Source organism: Cnephaeus nilssonii (genome assembly GCF_951640355.1).
Source record: "Cnephaeus nilssonii genome assembly, chromosome: 3".
In the NCBI taxonomy this organism is placed as follows: Eukaryota; Metazoa; Chordata; class Mammalia; order Chiroptera; family Vespertilionidae; genus Cnephaeus; species Cnephaeus nilssonii.
The window spans coordinates 20,104,752-20,125,020 of record NC_137074.1 but is presented as its reverse complement, the minus strand read 5'-3'; the positions used below and the strand labels follow the sequence as shown (position 1 = coordinate 20,125,020).

The window sequence follows — 20,269 nt, the reverse complement described above, 5'->3', positions numbered from 1 at the left end:
CTCTTAGTAGGAGACTTCACAACTCTTCATAATAACCAACTGCTTAGTTGTGCATATTTTATGGATGTCAACAAGCTAGTTAATTAAATAAGTCATTAGTCCATGAAACAAAAGACTAGGCTTCTCCCTGCTCCTTCCTCCTCACTTCCCTGGTTCATGTTTTTAAGTGTGCAAACAATTCAATTTTAGAATCTTTGATATAAAGCTCAAGATTGCAATTAGGTAAAATCAATTTTTGGTATAAAAATTAAATTCTTTTCATATTAAATATTTGGAAATATTTACTCTTAATTTTCAAGTCTGAAAATAAGACTCCTAAGAATGAATGAAACAACTTTAGAAAACTTTCTTATCTCAAGATGGTCGTAGACCACCCAGGCTGGATAAACTAAATATAAATAATCTACAGATTTCCTAAAGTTTAAAAAAAAATTGATTGTTAATGAAAAAGGAGAATGCAGAAGTATTCCCTTCTGCCGTGATCATTTCCTTGGATAAGATTTTAAGGTTTAATAAGATGACTGAATAGTGCCTAGAATTTACAGGGAAATATTTGACAGCAGGAAAGGTTTCCAGAGCTCCATGGAGCAAACATGCAAGGAATAGAAACCAGTGAGTGAATTAAATACTTGCAGTGTACTTTGCTGCTATGGAAGATGACTGTTTTTTAGTTGATGTGAATTGGTGGGATGCATAAAAACTGGAATGTAGCCTACATGTATGAGTTATGACAAAAGGTGGCAACTGAATTAAAAAGGAGAAATTATTACTATGAATAACTCCCTGTATGATAATAAAACATGTTATTTTTTTTTTTACCATAACATAACAAAACCAATCCCATGAGATATTGTATGCAATTTAATTGGGGTATTTGTGTGAAGGTGGAAGGGTCATCTATGACACACATGTTATTTTATATCAATTCTAATTCTATAATGCACCTGATACCAAATCCATGAAGACAATGCTGCAAACATTATATATTTGTGTATGTACACACATACACACACACACACACACACACACACACACACACACACACACACACTCGCTTTTATCAAGAAGTAAGAAGGAGATCAGGACCTTCAATTATTTTTAGTTAAGACAATCCCCACTTTGAAGATTTCAATGAATTGTCAAAAGAGAAAACGTTTCATATCAAAGATTTCTCCTCTCAAATGACACTTTCCCTTTCTCTGAACTGCTATTATTAGCAGACAAGCGTTTGAAAAGAAGTTAACAATTTTTTTAAATTTGGTATTTCCTTCAGACGAATTTATCTTAAGAATCTTAAAAAAATGTCTTTCTTATATATTAAGATTGGGTATTGCAGCCAATTTTTGATTATTCAGAGGTTAATGGTCTACTTTGTGAAATGTTAGGCCACTTTTACCCTCTTTTCCTTTTAGCTGGGTGCTTGTTTGGTTTGAGGGCATTAAATACAAAATGGGAACATTCCCAAGTCTTCTCTGATAAGAGAATCTCTGATGTGGACCAATTTTGAGCCAGCTCCAGAAATATGGGGTAACTCAGAGCCAAACAAGGATCTGTCTGGGCGTGACCTATGCGGACCTGCTCTAGAGGGAGAGCTGCAGACCAGCGAGGTCTTATGGAGGGTCTGACTGGCTCTTCTCATTGGCATGACTCAGCACTAGATCTGAGAGGATCCAGGGCCCTTCCAGAGTTGGATTACAATGAAGCTATATCCCTTAGTCTGCCCTAACGCAGAACCAAAATCCAGGCTGCCTTACTTTGCCTTGGGATTCCATTAAAGGTTATTTATCCCATTTAAGGCCAAGTCTAGAATGAACTAGATGTTACACTGACAGAATTACTGAGCATCAAAGAGAGGTCTTCATGCCGGGCCGGCGTGGCTCAGTGGCTGAGCATCATCGGCCTATGAACCAGGAGGTCACGGTTCATTCCCATTCAGGGCACATGCCCGGGCTGTGGGCTCCATCCCCAGAGTGAGGTGTGCAGGAGGCTGCCGATCAATGATTCTATCTCATCATTGAAGTTTCTATCTTTCTCTCTCTCTCCTTTCCTCCCTGAAATCAATAAAAATATAAATTTTTAAAAAAGCGGTCTTCAAAGTAAAGACTCCTTCGCAATAAAAGCACTTCTAAGAAAAGGTTTCAATGGTTTCTAGGACAACATTACAAAGGATAGACAGGTTCCGAGTTGATCATTAAACAGGCTCTGGTCTGAGTTTAGGTAATCATTCCACTAGCTGGGATGTGTATGAGCCTAGAAAAGACTTTGAGCTAATTGATTTTAACCTGGTGCACATGCCTTACTTATTATCTACATGTTATATAAAGACAAACTTTTCTGATTATAAATCATTTGCATGTCACATACCAAAATAAATTCCAGCTGGGTTAAAGATTAACTCAAAAAATAAAAACCATAAAAATACAAAAGAAAATGTCGGTAACTTCTTAATTTAACTCTTTCTAGGTTTAAAAGCAATGAGGAAAGGTATAATCAAACTTTATAATAAAATAAGGTGTCCAATTTCTTTGAAAGTTTATTTTTTAACCAATGGTAAAAATCTTACAGGATCTTTCATCATTTCTAATCTAATCAGTAACAGAATTCAAGAAAAATGATGCTTAGGGCAGACTCTGAGATAGTTTAGGATAATGCTGGAGTTGTCTCCCTCTTGGTTCTTGACCACACTTAAAACCCTGGACAGAGTACACCTGGAGAAGCTGGCTGTACTGTTTAGAAGACCCCTGCTACTGTTGAATTAGTTGGGTGCCTTTCTACACACTAGAAACACTTATGGAAAAATGAACCCATTTATGGGATACTAATGAGAAAGCTTAGAGATGTCAAGGTCTTCCCAGGAAGAGGAAAAAAAATATATCTTTGTTATATTAAGCCATTTAATTATTCAATATGTCATTTTACTCATGTATTAATTTCTATGCACATTTTTTGCCACATTACTATTAGTGTGAAATTTTTTTCTCTTTAGTCAAAAGTGGGTAAGTATAATTTCATATGGTTCAGCCTAATATAATTGACTTTTCAACTCTTTTTCTTTTCTTGAGCCCCATGGAGTCTTCTAGAAAAAAAATGATGATATGGAACAGGACCATTTCCACCAAAGCCAGAATACAGAATTGCCAGGAAAATGAAATCTCTTAAAATGTTGTTTTTGGACCCTTGAACCACTTTAAGATGCTGATACTTAGGAAGTCTTTAAGTCAATCTAATTTTATAGAGACATAAGGTGCTTTAAAAAATAAAAGTACTTAGAAATAAACCATTTACTAAAAATGAGAGTATTGCTTTAAAAAACTACTTCATATGATTTGTCCTGATTTAAAATTTGCAACTATCATGAAAAGAGATACATAAATAAAATTACTTTCAGAGTATATTCAATAAATCAGTAACTCAGCCTCAGCTATGCTTTTATGGGTAGTATTACAAATTGGTCATGCAATTCATTACAGGTTGAAAACAATAAAGAGATAATAAAGCATTATTTAGGAATAGATCTTACCTATCTGATTTCTGCCTGAAGAATAAAATGCATTGACTACAGCTGGTCCGCTTATCCACCTATGGAAAACATGACGAGACGTTATAAATGACACTGCATTGTCTGATTCAATCTGCTCAACACAATAAAAGGATTGTTACCATTCCCAGAAGAAATATGATCAACAAATTAAAAATCAGCTCACTAGGTGAGAAAGCTCATTTGAAAGTATTTCTACTTGAAAAATCAGAATATATCCAGGTCTGCAATCTGTTATTACATTTGCATGAAATGTATCTCTGCAGAAATTGCAATGGATTAAGGTTATGTTAAAGTGCATTTAACTTTATGTTCTTGATACCAGGTATCGATGGCCAACAATTTTGGAGCAGTTGACAGTACATGAAGAGGTAATGTGCCTCCGATTCATTCCTGTTTAAAATTATTTTTTAAAAAGAGACATTCCAGTTAACTGAGCAAACGTTTATTTTTGTATGATGACTGTAAAATGAAATCCAGGTGGCTCTTAAATAGATTTGTCTATCTGTGTATAGCATGACTTAGGCTCTGAATCTACAGCTCTTATAAAATACATCTCAATTCAGAAGACTCTAGTTTAGTTGATGAAGGGGGTAGGGTGACTGGATAAAGAAGTTGAAGGAAATAGCTAATGAATATATATGCATACCCCATGGAAACAGACAGTAATTCAGTAAAGGCCTAGGAAGGGGGAGTTGGGGAGTGTGGAGGTGGGCAAAGGGAGGGAGGAAGGGGGACTCCTGTACTAATGGTAACATTAAAAAATTTTTAAAAAGAGACTGAATTAGAAAATGGAAAAAATAGCTCTCAGACAGTAATTCAAGGATAGTGTTAAGCTAAAGGATAGATACCAATGTTCCCTTGTCTTTCAATACATATGTTACAAAGATTGCATATCAATAATCATAATTATATTCAAGTACTTTTGTGCTCCTGGAGTATTATTCCCATCTTAATAAACTAATTAGTTTAATATATTAGCCTAATAATAGACTAGTATACATCCTTATGCACTAATTGAAAAATGGACACTGATTAACTTCAGATTAACCTCTTAAATGTCAGCACACATGCAAACACTTAAAACAACTTCATTGCAGTTATTCCACTTTCCGGACAACAATTAGTATAGCAATTATTATCCTACTCATGCAAGGAGCTTACAGTAATTAGTACAATGAGGTTAAATCAGAACTGTTTCCAGACCCTGCTTTGTGAGGTGAGCAGTACAAAGTCAGCTGCCCAAGTCAGCATTTTAGCTACAATTTCTGTAACTATGGTGGGAGATCAGATGGGAGTCCCATTTTGCTCTCTTAAAAAATAACTGCGGGAGGGCCAGATATAACAAGTGTCTGATAAATTATAATTAAGTATGGGTTTTATCTCCAATAACATGACTAAGATATTTATATGAAGGATTTGGGATTTTTTAAAAATCCAGATAACGTTTCTGTGAATTTTTCCGTAGGAAGAAAGTAAGTTTGAAGATGGAGAGTGTGGGAGGGGGGATGGTTGATCAATGTGTTCCTTCTTTAGTTTGATGGTGTTGTTTTAAACAGAGAAAAAAAAAACATTTTCAAACAGGATGCTGTCTGTGACTGACATATCAGTCCTCCCTAATTTAATTGCAGCTGAGTCATCAATACTTTAATTTCTTAAAGGTTGATGATTACAGTCACCTAATCTTATTTATTTTAATTAAACTCTTCTTGCTTCCCACATGATCTGTGGTGACTCACCACAAAAAACATGTATATGTAAACACAGGGAGGGCAGATTAAAACCAAGAGATCAGAAACTGTATAACACAAGCAGATTTTGTTTGTGTGACCAAAAAATATTATGAAATATTTATATGAATAAAAATCATGATCAGGAAAAGTCATGGATTAGGTCTACCATATATATATATGTCACACAGTTATCATGACTCAGGTTCAAATATGATTCTAAGTTGTATGAAAAATGTGCTCATTCTTGTGGTAACTTTAGAATAGTATCTCTGACGTGTCCTCAACACTTTGATAGCAAATATGTCAGTAGGTTTTATGCAAAAACAGCTTATCCTTATTTTGTCATAAAAGTTACCATGTTTCCAGGTCTCGGCTGTTTTAAGGTTCAGTTACTCAATGACGCACTTCTGATGTGGTGATAGTGTACTCAGCATGGGCTTTTATGGGTAATCGGAAATAATACGCAAATTATTTGGTTCTGGGTTCAGGCACAATGCTAATACTGAAATACAAAAGGTGCCAACCCAAACATTTTAAAAAAATAATTACATTACAGAGGAAAGGAACTAGACATATGAAACTAATATTTTAGACAGTGACAGATCTCAAAAGTAGGACATAGATGAATGAAGTTTATATTACCCATGTCATGTTTATTGCTTTTGTAAAAATAAATGTCGTACCTTTTGTTTGGTGCTTTCCTGCTCTCCTGTTACATTACTGTGAAAGGCTTAAGATTGCATTTTGATTCATGTTTGTAACTTTCCAGCAGGGAGGGTTTTGCATATTAAAATGTCCACTGTGAATTATACATTCAAGAAAATAGGTTGCTTTTTATGAGCACAGAATGCTCAAATAAAATTAGAATTATGGTGGTTAGGTTCAGAGAGCACTAGTGTTTAGCGTTTGCCTTTCCTTCCATGAGATCTTTCTCAATGTGCCCTCCGATCAGCCCTGGGCTAATTTACCCAGATTCATTTGCCCAGGACGTACTGTCCCTGGAACTGGAAGTACTCTGATTCGATCACTACATCTTAAATAAATGAAGAGAACAGCTACAGACTCAATGTCTAAGATTTGTGGTCAAGAAGTTAAATTTACAGTGAAAGGATTCAGAAGCACAAGTTGGTAGTTACAAAATAGTCACGGGGATGTCAAGTACAGCTTAGGGAATAAAGTCAATAGTGTTGTAATAACTACGTATGGTGCCAGGTGGGTACTGGAAATATCGGGGGAATCTATAAAGTGTATGATTGCCTAACCACCATGCTATACACACGATACAAAATAATACTGAATGCAAACTGTAATTGAAAAATAAAATTTAGCCCGGCTGGTGTGGCTTGGTGGTTTGATTCCTGGTCAGAACACATGCCTGGGTTGCAGACTCGATCCCTGGTGTGGGGCGTGCAGGAGGCAGCCAATCCATGATGATTCTCTCTCATCGATGTTTCTTTCTCCCTTCCTCTCTCTCTAAAAATCAATAAAAACATTTAAAATAAAATAAAATTTTTATAAAAGTAGAAAAACACAGCGCTAAAAACAATTTTTTTTTTTTTTCAAATTAAGTGGTGATGTAACAAAACGACGTTCTTTTGATTTGGATGTAGCCTTGACGTTTTGGGAGACACTTCCATTCATGGAAGACAGACAAATTCGCCCCTGAAGAACAGTACAGAAAAGAGGAAATGTGCAGCAGAAGGGAAAACCAAATGGTGGTGATTCTTGCCCTACAATAATGGATAGAGCAGGTGCCTCCAGAGTTGCAGGTCAGACACCAGCAGCCTCTTGGCCAGGTATCAAGCCTGAGACACGAGTGAAATATCACCCTGTTCTTTGGTTTCTCTTCCTGCCTCCCGGGTCTGGGTGTGTAGGAGCAAAGATATGTGTGGTATGGGACAAAGCACAGCATGGGAAAACAAGAAGTAAGAAAGTTTTACTTTTAATTTCTGAGCCATAGTTTTGTCAGGTAAACTTGTTCTTTGGGGCTTTCAATGATGGAACAAAGAAGAGCCACTATATGCAGCGTGGCCCTCAAAGCTGAGCTAACGGTGGGGGTGGGAAATATAACTGAAAGACTCAAGAGGGGGACCAGGTGTTTCTTTTCCAGCTCTCATTACCCCGAAGAATCTAAGTGGTGATAAAACGTAAGTACACAAACATCATTTTTACAGCAGGGAAGAAAAGCACAAGTTGACAGCCCTGATCCTATAGCTTTTCAGATATAATAAACCCACTGGATTGTGAAAGCACCTGGAATAAAACTTCTTCTTCACCCACTCATGTGTGACTTTAAAACTTAAAACAACCAAACAGTTAATGAATGTCCCTTTCCCTGAAGTGTTCAATTTCTCAGCATCTCATGAGTAACTCCTTTGAAATCATCAATGAAATGCAGTGGTTTTCTCTGTCTTCCTCACGTACTCCTGGAAAGGAGAATTCTCATTTGTAATCGCGAGGACCACTGTAATTCTTCACATTTATTAATATTATCTCATCAAGACTTCGGAGGTTTCCATGTACCTTCCTTTATCTTCAAACCACCCAAAATACATGTCCAATTTTCAGGTGTAGAAACGAAGGCACAGTTTGGTTATCAAATTCTTTGTCCTGATACTTACAAACTAAAAGAAACATGTAAACCAAGGAGAAAGAGGACTCTATCATCTTCCAATCCCATCCCCTTCTCTAAGTTGTTGATCTAAATAATACACAAAATTTCATTAAAATGATGAATGCCATTTTCTTGCCAACCTCTAAAATGAAAGTGCTTAGTTTTAAATTGTTTCTGTATGGGAGGAAAAATTTTTCCTCTACCTTTCTAGGCCCTTTTGGCTAATCTAATAATTAATATAAGGCAGATTAATAGGAAAAAACCCCACAAATTTAATTATGTATGTACAAGAGCCTCACATAGACATAAGAAGCCCAAAGACAGTCGGGCAATTGTGGCTTATAGGGCAACCCCAGATGCGCAGAAGGGTTTAGGGGTCTAGGGCTTCAAAGGGAAGGAAATCAATTCACAGGAAGATGGGAAGAGCAAATGTTTGGTAAACAAATGTTTGCCGAGCTCCCCACACCTAATTCACAGGCTTTGTAGTTGTCTCTAGTATTAACCTTCATCAAAGTTTTTTTAGGCAGTTTAGGGGGAGATGAAAAGCTTTATCCGAGAGACTTTCGGGCCTTGTCTTCAGCTCAAAATAATCAACACATTTGCGGGGGGTGGGGGTGAGGGTTGTTCTGACCCCCTTCACTTCACAGGGCTCCCTCTTACCTTAGTAAGTTTTAGGATGCTGGCTTCTACATCACCCTGAAGCCCCACCTTGACCAGACAATAACAAAAACAGCTTCTATTTAATGAGCATCAATGTTATGTGGAGGGCACATTACACAACACAGAATACAATGACCCTACAAGGCAAAAGTAGATATTATCCTAGTTTTTAAAGGAATCATTGAGGCTTAGCGGTATTATGTAGGTTGTCGAAGTTCATATAGCTAGTAAGTATCAAAGCAGAAATCTTAACTCAGGCCTGCCTACTCCCTCTACCCCTCAGCCCCCGCCATCCTCACCACCACAGCTCCCTGACTCCATTAACACAAATTCTTCCCACTGTTCTATAAGGTGCAATTTTTTACCCAAAGGCAAAAACACGGTAGGACCAAAGAGCCTCATTGAACTGCTTATTGTTGTTGCATAAGAGTTGTTAACATAACTGAAGTATTCTGCATGAATCATCTTACTGTCTGAGTGGTGAGAGCCAGAGCTCTTATTCAGACATTAAAGTGGGAGAATCCACTTCTCTTTCAACAAAAGGCAATAGAAATCACTACTCTTGATTTTCTTCCTAGAAGTCATCAGTTGGTTGTGTGGTTCTAAGTTTCTCAACAAGCACAATCGTTTTAGTCTTCAATCAATAAGTTTATATGTATGTACATGCACATATGTGTGCACCCCTATGTATGTGATATGCCAAATATAGAGAAATTCCAGATTTGGAAGTTATGGGTTGATGGATCATTTCTGTCAGAATTTTCTTTTGGTGACTTTTTCTCCTGATTTAGAATAATCTTGGGATCTTTTATAAAAAAAATTGAAAACTATTACATCTCATATAAGACTTAGCAATGATACAACAACATTTTAAGTTTATTGTCTATCTATCTCATTAGCCTGGTAACCCCATGAAGGCAGGGATGTTTCAGGCTTTGTTCTTTTTTTTAATTGTGTTAAGAACACCAACACGAGATCTAGCCTCTTAGCACAGTGGTTGGCAAACTCATTAGTCAATAGAGCGGCAAACTGCAGCTCGCGAGCTGCATGTGGCTTGCGAGCCGCAGTTTGCCGACCACTGTTTTAGCCTACTTAACTGTACAACATATTATTGTTGACTGTAGGTACAATGTGTACAAAATATTTCTAGAACTTTTTCACCTTGCTTAACTGAAAATTTATACCTGTTAATTAATAACATCCCACGCCCAGCCCCTTGGTACCATTCTTTGATTTTATGAACTTGACTATCTTAGATACTTCATATAAGTGGAATCATACAGTATGTTTTTTCTATCTGGCTTATTTCACTTAGCATAATGTCCTCAGGCTCATCCATGTCATTGCATGACACAATTTTCTTCCTTTTAAAGGCTGATTAGTATGTATATACCACATTTTATCTATCCATTAAATGTCAATGGAAACAGGTTACTTCCACATCTTAGCTATTGTGAATGGTGCTGCAATGAAAGTCGGAATGTAGTAATATCTCTTTGAGATCTTGATTTCAACTCTTTTGGGTATGTGCCCAGAAGTGAGATTTCTGAATTATACAGTAGTTCTACCTCTAATTTTTTGAGGAATTTTCATACTCTTTTCCAAGGTGGCTGTTCTGTTTTGCATTCCCATAAATGGTATAAGGGTTCCAATTTCTCTACATCCTGGCCAACTCTCTCTCTCTCTCTCTCACTCTCTCTCTCTCTCAATTTCTGTCTCTTGACAATATCATCTTGCTAAAGTGATGTAATATTTCATTATGGTTCTGATTGCATTTCCTGGATGACTACTGACGCTGAGCATCTTTTCATGTACCTGGTGGCCATTTGTATGTCTTCTTTAGAGAAATGCCGGTTCAAGTCCTTAGTCCATTTTTAAATTGGGTCATTAGGATTTTTGTTTGTTTGTTTGTTTGTTTTTGTTACAGAGTTGTAGAAACTTCTTATATATTTGGGAGATTAACCACTTATTGTTGGGAGCACACGAGACTTGGTTGGAAAGTTTGTAAGGAGGACATTCTGATCAAAGGGAAGGGTGTGGAAGGCCGCCTGCCCTGTTTATCGAAATTCCAACTTAGGGGAGTGTCGAAGGCGGAGAGACTTGTTTCCAAACAAGTCTGTGTACATGCAGACCCCAGGGTGTTAACTGGAATTCAGGGGCTGCTGGTCAGCCCCGGCAAGTAATCACATATATGATTTGCAAATAATTTCTCCCATTCCATCAATTACCTTTTTATCCTGATGACCATTTTCTTTGCTGTGCAGAAACTTTTTAGTTTGATGTAGTCCTCTTGGTTTATTTCCTGTTTTGTTCTTAATTGTATTTCTAGGGGTTAGAACAGGGTGGAAGCATGATAGGTGCTCAATACAGATTTGGGCCTAAGCATATTGATGGGTCCTCCAGGCCCCAGGAGAGCTGACCCTTCTCATCCTGGAGAAGGGAGGGGCAGGCACAGGCTGTGGTGAGGCGCTGCTGCTCTGTGAGCTGCAGGGAATGATGGCAGCTGGAAGGAAGCCTTGTGCCATCTGGATACCACCCTCTCAAGAGGGCTCACTGACATGAAAGTTCCAGAATTCTCTTGCAAAGTTCTCCCAGTTTAACACTTCAACCTTTCAACTATTTATCTTCCCTCCCTACTTCTCCTTCCCCATCTGAAAACAAAATAAAATAAAACAAAACAAAACCCTCTTTTGGTGCTAATTAAAAAGACAGAAATATTTTTACTGATAAAATGTGTTTTGTTTATAATCCCCAAACGCACTGGAAAATTGCAAAGTCGGTTGGTTTAATGGGAGTATAAAAGATGACAACTTAAATTTTTTATTGATTATAGCATGTGCAGGACATGAGCATACCATGGCAGATACTATCATGGGGAGTTAGAGTGATTTATCCAAGTTTAGTCTAACTACCTGTTATCTCATCTTTCTCACTGAGTAGTACGTGTGTTTGTTTTTAATCCTCACTCAAAGAATTTTTCCATTGATTTTTTAAAGAGGGTGTAAGAGAGAGGGAAAGACAGAGAGAAACATCGATGTGAGAAAAATACATCGACTGGTTGCCTCCTGCACAAGCCCTGATCAGGGTCCAGGCTGGGGAGGAGCGTGCAACTGAGGTACGTGCCCTTGACCATAATCGAACCCGGGACCCTTTGGTCCACAGGCCAACACTCTATCCACTGAACCAAACCGGCGCTAGGGCATCACTGAGTAGTACTTGATGAGCCCAATAATTCTTTTCACAAATCTTCCCCATAAATCTATACTCATGGAAATTCATTTGTGCCCCAAGTCTCCAATCTGCACATCTACCTGGATAGGTCCTATTAATGCCCCACCTCTGTGCCATCACATTGACCCATGTAAGTCCTGCACAACTGTTTTTCTTTTAATAATCAAGTTCACTGGCACTGGACTTACTTAGAAGGAAAATGATTCTAGAAACATCAGTGAAGGGGAAATCAGAAGGGATATTTTAGAAAGAGGTGAGGTACTCCCTAGCTTTCAAGAGTATGGCGCAGTGGTTGAGAGGCGACATATGAACCAGGAGGTCACGGTTCGATTCCTGGTCAGGGCACATGCCTGGGGTTGTGGACGTGCAGAAGGCAGCTGATCAATGATTCTCTCCCATCATTGATGTTTCCATCTCTTTCTCTCTCACTCTCCGTTCCTTTCTGAAATCAATAAAAATATACGTGTATTTTTTAAAAATATGCTCTTCTCTTCTTGGCTCACTTGACACGGAGACGCCAAGGAAGAAAACATCCTCTCCTATCAAAGCTTCACAGTCAGGGCCATGGAACTGTAATGCTTGAGAGAGCCTTAGAGATCTCCTGCAGTCTAAACCAACCTGCTCCTCTTATAAATGAGGAAACTGCATGGCTTTTGAAAGGCCACAGGTAGTAACAGGCAGAACTGGGACACAAAAGAGTGTTACTGACTCAAGCAGTGGCTAAACTACAGTGTCACTTCACAGGGCGCCAAACTCCCTGCCATTTTTGTTGGTTTGGGCCTTTCAGAAAGAGCCCATGGAGCCCCGGATGCTGGGCTGTCCACCACAGGAGTACCACTTATTTCAGGGGCTTCACACCATCCAATCAGAAAAAAACAGCAGGCGTCAAGCAACGAAGGGGAAGGCAGAAAGGAACTGAGCATTTCTGTTTCGTTTTGCTTGTAGTGGATCCTCTATCCACCTCAATACGAAGTTAAATGCTGACATGTTTCCAGGGAATGTTTTACTAATAAGTAATGATTTCATCGTGGTTTTTAAAAAAGTACTGCCCTAGCACTTTGTTTCCTTGTAACCCCACTGTCCTCAGATTTAGTTGTTTATCCCCTACAGCGATGAGTGCACTGCTTCGCACACATTGTAGCTGCTCAATAAAACGTTTAGGCTGCCGATGTCAGTGTTTTTATTTATTTACACAGCAGGAAAGGTTCAGCAATGAAATAAGACTTTGTAGTTTGTAAAAAGTAACTCCACAGCTCAATCGTCATGACTTACAAACACTGGCACTACCTGTCCCAATTACATTATAAAATGTTTTGGCCTGAGAAACTAACAAAATAGCATCAGATCTAAAAACAAGAGTAGACATTCATTTTGTTTTGTTCTGCTATGTCCTTTTCTCATTACAAGGTTGTGTTTGCTCTATGGTCTGCAAGAAAATACTCATGCTACTGGCGCTAAATCATGTTAGACAGAGTCATGCTCTGCAGAACATTTTGGTCAATGCCACCTTCTATACGATGGTGGTCCCATAAGATTCTTGTAGAGCTGAAAAATTCCTATTGCCTAGAGACATTGTAGCCTGGTAATGTCATACCACAGCGCATGACTCACATGTTTGCGGTGATGCTGGTACAAACAAACCTACTGCGCTGCCAGTTTATAAAAATATAGCATACGACCATGTCTAGTATATAATACTTGAAAATGATAATGAGCGAATACGTTACTGTCCTACACTTTCATCGTTATTTTAGAGTGCACTCTTTCTACTCAGGAAAAATAAGTTTGTGTAACAGTATGCTGTGTCACCCAGGCAGCAGCCCTCACACCTTTCATGTTTAGTGTGCCTCTTGATTGCATCATTTCCTCTTGTGCTTGATTTAATCCCATGTTGTTTTGTACAGTAACATGCTGTACTTAAAAGTAACCAGTACAGTAAGTACTCACTTAATGTCACCCATAGCTTCTTGGAATTGACGTGAAATGATGTATAATGAAACCAACTTGACTGTAGGTTAATTGATGTAAAGAAGAGTTAAAAGTTCCTATTTAAGCATTTCATCAATGTTATAATGAAATAACGTTGAACAAAACGACATTATTCAAGAACCTACTGTACCTGGGTCCCCACCCACAGGCAAGTACATCAAAAATCTAGGGAGGCATGGTTGGGTAATCGGTACTATTTCGAATACTCCCCAGATGCCTCTCATGTGCAGTCAAGAATTTTGAACCCTTGTACTCAGTATTCAGGCATTAGATAGGGAAGGAAGAATAGCTAGCCAGGCCTGGCAGAGAAGACCTAAGAAGTCATATGCACTTGTGATTGACTATCAGAAGTTTATGGAGAACATCCACAAAGTACTACTGAGTGATGCATGCTATTCACCAAACATTCATTAAAATATTATATACAAGTTTGACTTTTGACTGCTTATCATAAAGAGAAGGGAACTCAAACAAAATCAATCCATATGATGGAAGGGAATGAAAAGAGCAAACTATATTACAAAGTGATTCTGGAACTGGGTCTACATCAACTTCAAGAGAAAACATCAGCAATATTTCAACAACTATTTTTTAAAATGATAAATAAATTTTCTTGTGTCACATGGATGCAAGTTATAGTAGCTATTTTCAGAAAGAGTATTTGACAATAATTTACACAGTGCTAACATTTATTGAATGTAAGTTTATATATTTTAAAGAAATGAAAATATTCAGACTTGTCAGAAGCTTCTCAGATTTTAACCCACAGAGTATTCTTTTTGATGACTTTGTGTGGGTTTCTAGAGAAACAACTTGATAATCTATTACAACACCAACTGTACGATACGAAACCATTTTCCTTCCTCTTTGCCAGCTGGATGCCAAACATTCTCTGACATTTGCAGCCCTGATTTTAGCCCCAGATAACACAACCTTTGCTCCAGTACAAACCCAGGGGTTAGCAAAAGAAATCAGTCTCTCAGGATACCTGAAGAGTTCAAAATGTTGTATAAGAATTGAAATGTATTAGCATTTCCATTTAGGACTTTTGTCTAGCCCTCCTGGTGGTAGAGTTTATTTATTACATCATGTCTTTCCTACTGTTGGGGTCAGGGCAGGCCACCCCAAAATATCACACATTAGCATATTGATAATTTTGAATTAAAGTTACTTGACAAGCAGTCAATGCCAAGAAGGGCACATGGACCCACCCTTCTCTCCTTGAATGCAGAAAATAAATCTCCCCTATGAAAGGTCTCCTCCTTGCTACAGTAGACTGAGACACCCTTATCCCTAGAGCTAAGGAATTCAGGGCTACAAAGCTTGTTATTTCTTTATTAATTTATTAATTTTGTATAAGCAAAACTTGTTATTTCTTTACTAATTTACTATTGAAGCCCAAACTTTGTTTAGATTCTTCACTAATGATTACACAAACCTAAGTTTCTTTGTCCTGTCAAATGTATTGTTTCTTTGTCTAAAAGGCATAAAGAGCTGGCTGGTTCATAATTTCTCAGAGTATCATTTATAACCTCCCACACGCATATATTAAATTACTTTTTCCTCTGTGCATCTGGTCTTATGTCATTTTTATTGTTAGTTCAGCCTTAAGAACTCAAGAGGGGCAAAGAGGGGATTTCTCCCCCTCCTCAACACTACTTTCTACTGTTATAATGCAATGTAACATAAACCAAGTTTACCTTTGATTCTCCCAGTACCCAATGACACCTAGATTTAGCCAGTGTTCTAAAATATTAGTTTAGTTTAATAATATGAATATATGAAAGAATAAATGCATACAGGAACCAAGAATCTCACTGGTATGTTACCACACAAATCAAGTAAGTATGTTTATTTTTCACTTGTTCATCATTCATTCATTCATTCAGCTTTAACTGAAAATCTATGTATTCTGTACTGTGCTGAATGGTCAAAAGAAATGGCCCCTATTCTCTAGCAGCTAAGAACCTAGTGAGATGTCAAACAGAAGCAATTCTAGGGATTTAAGTGCACAACCACATAGGTTGATAAATATGTTGGACACATCCATTTAATTGATAAGTAAATGCTAAACCAATAGTTAATATGAAGGACCAATCCCACTAATAAACAGAGATTAAGAGCATTTGAAGGCTATGATTGAGAGGGATTTCTGGTATCTCATATTTGGCTACCTCTAGGGTGAGAGAAGTGTTACATGGAGCAATTGAGGAAGGGGATGGACAGAAAACAGGTGGGGCTGTGGGTAGAAGGAAATTCTGAGTACAGTAAGTAAGTCCTCAGAGAAGGCTTGAAGGAGCCATGGTTTGCTTAAATTAAGGTGTTCTTGAGAACCCTGTCCACAAGCAAAGCAGAGGGACAGGCAATAAAATGAATAGAAACCAAAGAAATTAGGTTATCTGAGGATGTACCTTAATAAAAACATTTTAATTTGGTTAAATCCTGCCCCATTTTTAGTATAATCTTCTTAGATGTTTTTAAAAGTACTTCATAGGAGGACGATTGTACTTTTTAACACTATCCCAAGTCAGACTCTTCCTCTTCATACAACAAAGAGGAGGGGGAAAAAACCCTCTTCTGAATAAATATATTAAAAACTGGAATATACATACTCATCCTTGTCCACCTTCTCTCGAAGCTTCTTTAGTTGTTTATGTTGGCCGTACTTCACATTTTGCATTATGTTCTCAAAGTATTCATCTTCCTTGTAGTTGTACTACATCATATAAAAGATTTTGGTGAAAATATTAAAACCAGAATCTTCAAAACTTTTGCTAAAAATATAGAGGATATTTTCTTAAATTCTACCTATTAATAAAGTTAACAGAGAGCATTAAAACTTACCAAAGAAGGATTTAGTTCCAACCAGTCTAGTTCTATATTACAGGTCACTGTGGCTGTGGCTGAATCACCACTTCAGTATACTTAAACACATAAAACTAAGTGGCAAGCCTTACCATATTGATATTAATCCTTATATACCAGATGTGATAACAGCTTATTCTTATTAGTACCTACTATGGGCCAGGCAACATCCTAACAATATTTTAATAATCTTGTGAAGATGGGCTATTATCACCACTTAAAAGTTGAGAAGCCCAGTCCAGCTGGCATAGCTCAGTGGTTGAGTGTTGACCCATGAACCAGGAGGTCACGGTTAGATTCCCAGTCAGGGCACATGCTTGGGTTGCAGGCTTGATCCCCAGTAGGGGGTGTACAGGAGGCAGCCAATCAATGATTCTCTCTCATCATTGATGTTTCTATCTCTCCCTCTCCCTTTCTGAAATCAATAAATATATATATTTTTAAAAGTTAAGGAAACTGAGATACAGACAAGTGCACTTGTGGAGCTAGGACTTGAACCCACACAGTCAGCTTTGAGTCTATGGTCTTAGACACTAGGCTCCTGCTACAAGGGTCTCCAGGACTACCATGCTACAGCCAGCTAATTTAAAAGAAACAGTCAACCTTTTCTGCAAATGGGTAAGGACGAGAGAACACTGTGGCTTACAAGTTCCACATCAGACTAGTAATCAATGGATTAGGAGTCACTGTCATCTCCGATTTTCGCAAGGATTACCTTGTCATCACCAGGGTTTGAAGTAGTTGTGGTGACCACAGATTAGTAACAAGAATCTCAGCTAAGTCTGAAATAAGTACTGCAGTGACTTTAATCAATTCTCTTCTCTTACCACTGTTACATTACCAAAAGAGAATACAACAGTCTCTGGTTCCCAGGTATTTTTTTGTTTGTTTGTTTGCTTTTTAAATAGAGAATGCATGTTCTAGCTTATCCAGTGGAGGCATAATTAAAAAGTGGGTGGGAATCTGAAGATTTCACTTTTCAGGCCTTTAAGACGAGATAAGGAGCCTGAGTGCTGCCTGCTCTTCCAGCACTTTGAAGTCTACCCTTGATACTCTAAGTTTGAGATTCTTTTTTTTCTTTTTTTTTGTTAATCCTCACTGGAGGATATTTCTCCATTGATTTTCTGAGAGAATGGAAGAGAGAGGGAAAGACAGAGAAATATCAATGTAAGAGAAACACATTGATTGGTTGCCTCCTGCATGAAGCCTGACCAGTACCCAGGCCTGGGAGGAACCTGCAACCAAGATACGTGCCCTTGACCGGAACTGAACCCATGATCCTTCAGTCCACAGGCCGATGCTCTATCCACTGAGCCAAAGCAGCTAGGGCTACCCTTGATACTCTAAAGGACACTGGATTTTTCTTACTTCTTAAAATGGAATATATGGAAGCCAAAATAACAGATGCAGGACAGGCCAATGAAACAAAAGGCTAAAACTGAAACAAACAAACACAGATCTGTCTTCAGTGCTAAAGACTTTTATGAAAAACCTATGGGCCCAGCCGGCGTGGCTCAGTTGAACATCAACCTATGAACCTGGAGGTCATTTTTCAATTCCCGGGTCAGGGCACATGCCTGAGTTGCAGGCTTGATCCCCGACAGGAGGCAGTCGATCAATGATTCTCTCTCATCATTGATGTTTCTAGCTCTCTCTCCCTCTCCCTTCCTCTCTGAAATCAATAAAAGTATATTTAAAAAAATAATAAAACCTATGGTTTTAGGCTACTTCACATAATTTTTGGCAACCGATAACTAAAAATAACATTGCCACCAGCCACAGGTTTCATTAACCCAAAGTCATAATAGAGACTTACCTCCTCATATTCTTTATTCAGTTTGTTATCATCTGAGAGAATGTCATCAGGATAGCCAATTCTTTCTTTAATTGCCAAGGCCTATGAAAATTGTAATATTGAATGTGAGGATGATTACATAACTTTCAAATGCAAACATTGTCATTTGCCCATGAACATCAACTGAGTAACTTGATCCATACCATTTACAAATAGAGTATCAGACAACACTTAAAAAACATATTTGAAGTGGCTTCATCCTGGGGCTCAAAAGAAACAAAAAGTTGGTCTGAAATTTAGCTTCTAATGCCCTGTCCTCACAGACTGCAGCTTTCCCAAGAAAACCAAAATGAAAGCTGACAAGTCAGCTTTCAGGAACTTTTTTCCTGTAAGACTTTTTCTTCAATTTACAGGACAAGTAACATTTAGAGCTTCCATTCTAGCAGCTTATAATTATCTTTCCACATTACCGATTTGGCTGAGAAAACAGATATGGGCTTATGTGTTCGTGCTAATATTCTTCCTGAATATTGGTTCTTGGAGTTTTTATGTTCTACCTCAGTCTCCAAGCCTGTGTACCTATCTTCTCAAAGTTAAACGAATGACATTAATTAAACAAGTAGCAAACAAGAGTTTTCCTTGTTATACCAGCTCACGTTTTTACCTCTTGCTTACTGCCATTTCTAATTTTTATGTTTAGTATTTTAAAGTTATTTACTTATTTTTATTATTTCATGATTACCCCTTGTTTACTATGCTATTTCTATTTTTTATTTTCTCAAAGATATTTGACTTTTGATGTTATCATATCACATTTGCTCTTAAATAATTTAATTTAAATTTGTCATGGGGAATTAAGCCTGTATCTGAGTTATTTGGTCTGCCATCAAAGGGATGTGGTTTTGTTACAAATCTGTTTCATAAGCCCAGGATTTCCCCAGTGGCTGGGACAGGATATGTGTCACTATGTCAGTCAGGCCACGCCCACTTTCTTGTAGGTTTCCACACATTATTAATCAGCCCCTCTTATTAGCACTTTATTTTCTAGAACACATTTCCCAAAAGAGTGTTCTAAGGGACACAGACTCTACTGAAATAAAAGTTCTTGAATAAAAATAATTTATTGTCAAATATTTTGGACAAATATTATGACAAAAACATTAAGCAGGCTTCTTTATTGCAGGACTTCTTACAGTAAAAATTAGGTTGTTATAAGTGTCCAAGAGGAGGAGTTAATTTGTTTCTTTATTCATTCAATATATGTTCAAGGGTTTACAATGAGCCCAGGGGGCTGAGGCTTCAATGCCAGGCAAAATTTCTGCCCCTCAGAGAGCTTACCGTAAAGATCAATGATAAGCAATGAAATGATAATTTACTCTCAGTGTGATGTATGATGCCATAAAATCACACCCTCAGAGCATGTAACCTAGACTAAGATGGGATTAGGCAGTGCTTCCTAAAGTCTTTTGACCAAGGGACTCTTTTGTGGAACAACTTGGCACCTGTTTTGTGACACCACCTTGGGAAATGATGATCTAGAACAATTCAATTGCCAAACACAGGACCATGTCACAGAGAGCTAGAATATGAATGAAGCAAATCCAGCTCAAATTTCTGAGGACTTTGTCAGAATAATGAAAATATAAGGAGGCTTAAAATCTAGACCTAACCTACTCAGGCCTCTGTGAAGCTGAAAAAGATAGTCCTTTCATGTGATTTAATCTAAAACAGAACTACACTGCAGCTTGACTCTCTTATTATATTAGGTTTTGAACTCCCTCTGTTATCAGTTCAAAATATGGTCTGTTCTTCTTGCCACCTTAACTTCAGACAAATAATCAAGT

General features: G+C 37.7%; 1 protein-coding gene across 3 annotated transcripts in view; it reads right to left on the bottom strand.

Moving 5' to 3' along the window:
- MME (membrane metalloendopeptidase) overlaps nucleotides 1-20,269 on the bottom strand; it is a 98,891-nt gene that overhangs the window by 16,887 nt on the left and 61,735 nt on the right. For all 3 annotated transcript variants that reach the window (XM_079766247.1, XM_079766248.1, XM_079766249.1), the window contains exons 15-17: nucleotides 18,447-18,527; nucleotides 16,378-16,481; nucleotides 3,521-3,579 (exon numbers count right to left, since the gene is read on the bottom strand). In XM_079766247.1, the coding sequence (XP_079622373.1) occupies nucleotides 3,521-3,579; nucleotides 16,378-16,481; nucleotides 18,447-18,527 (244 nt within the window). The remainder of the gene's footprint in view (nucleotides 1-3,520; nucleotides 3,580-16,377; nucleotides 16,482-18,446; nucleotides 18,528-20,269) is intronic.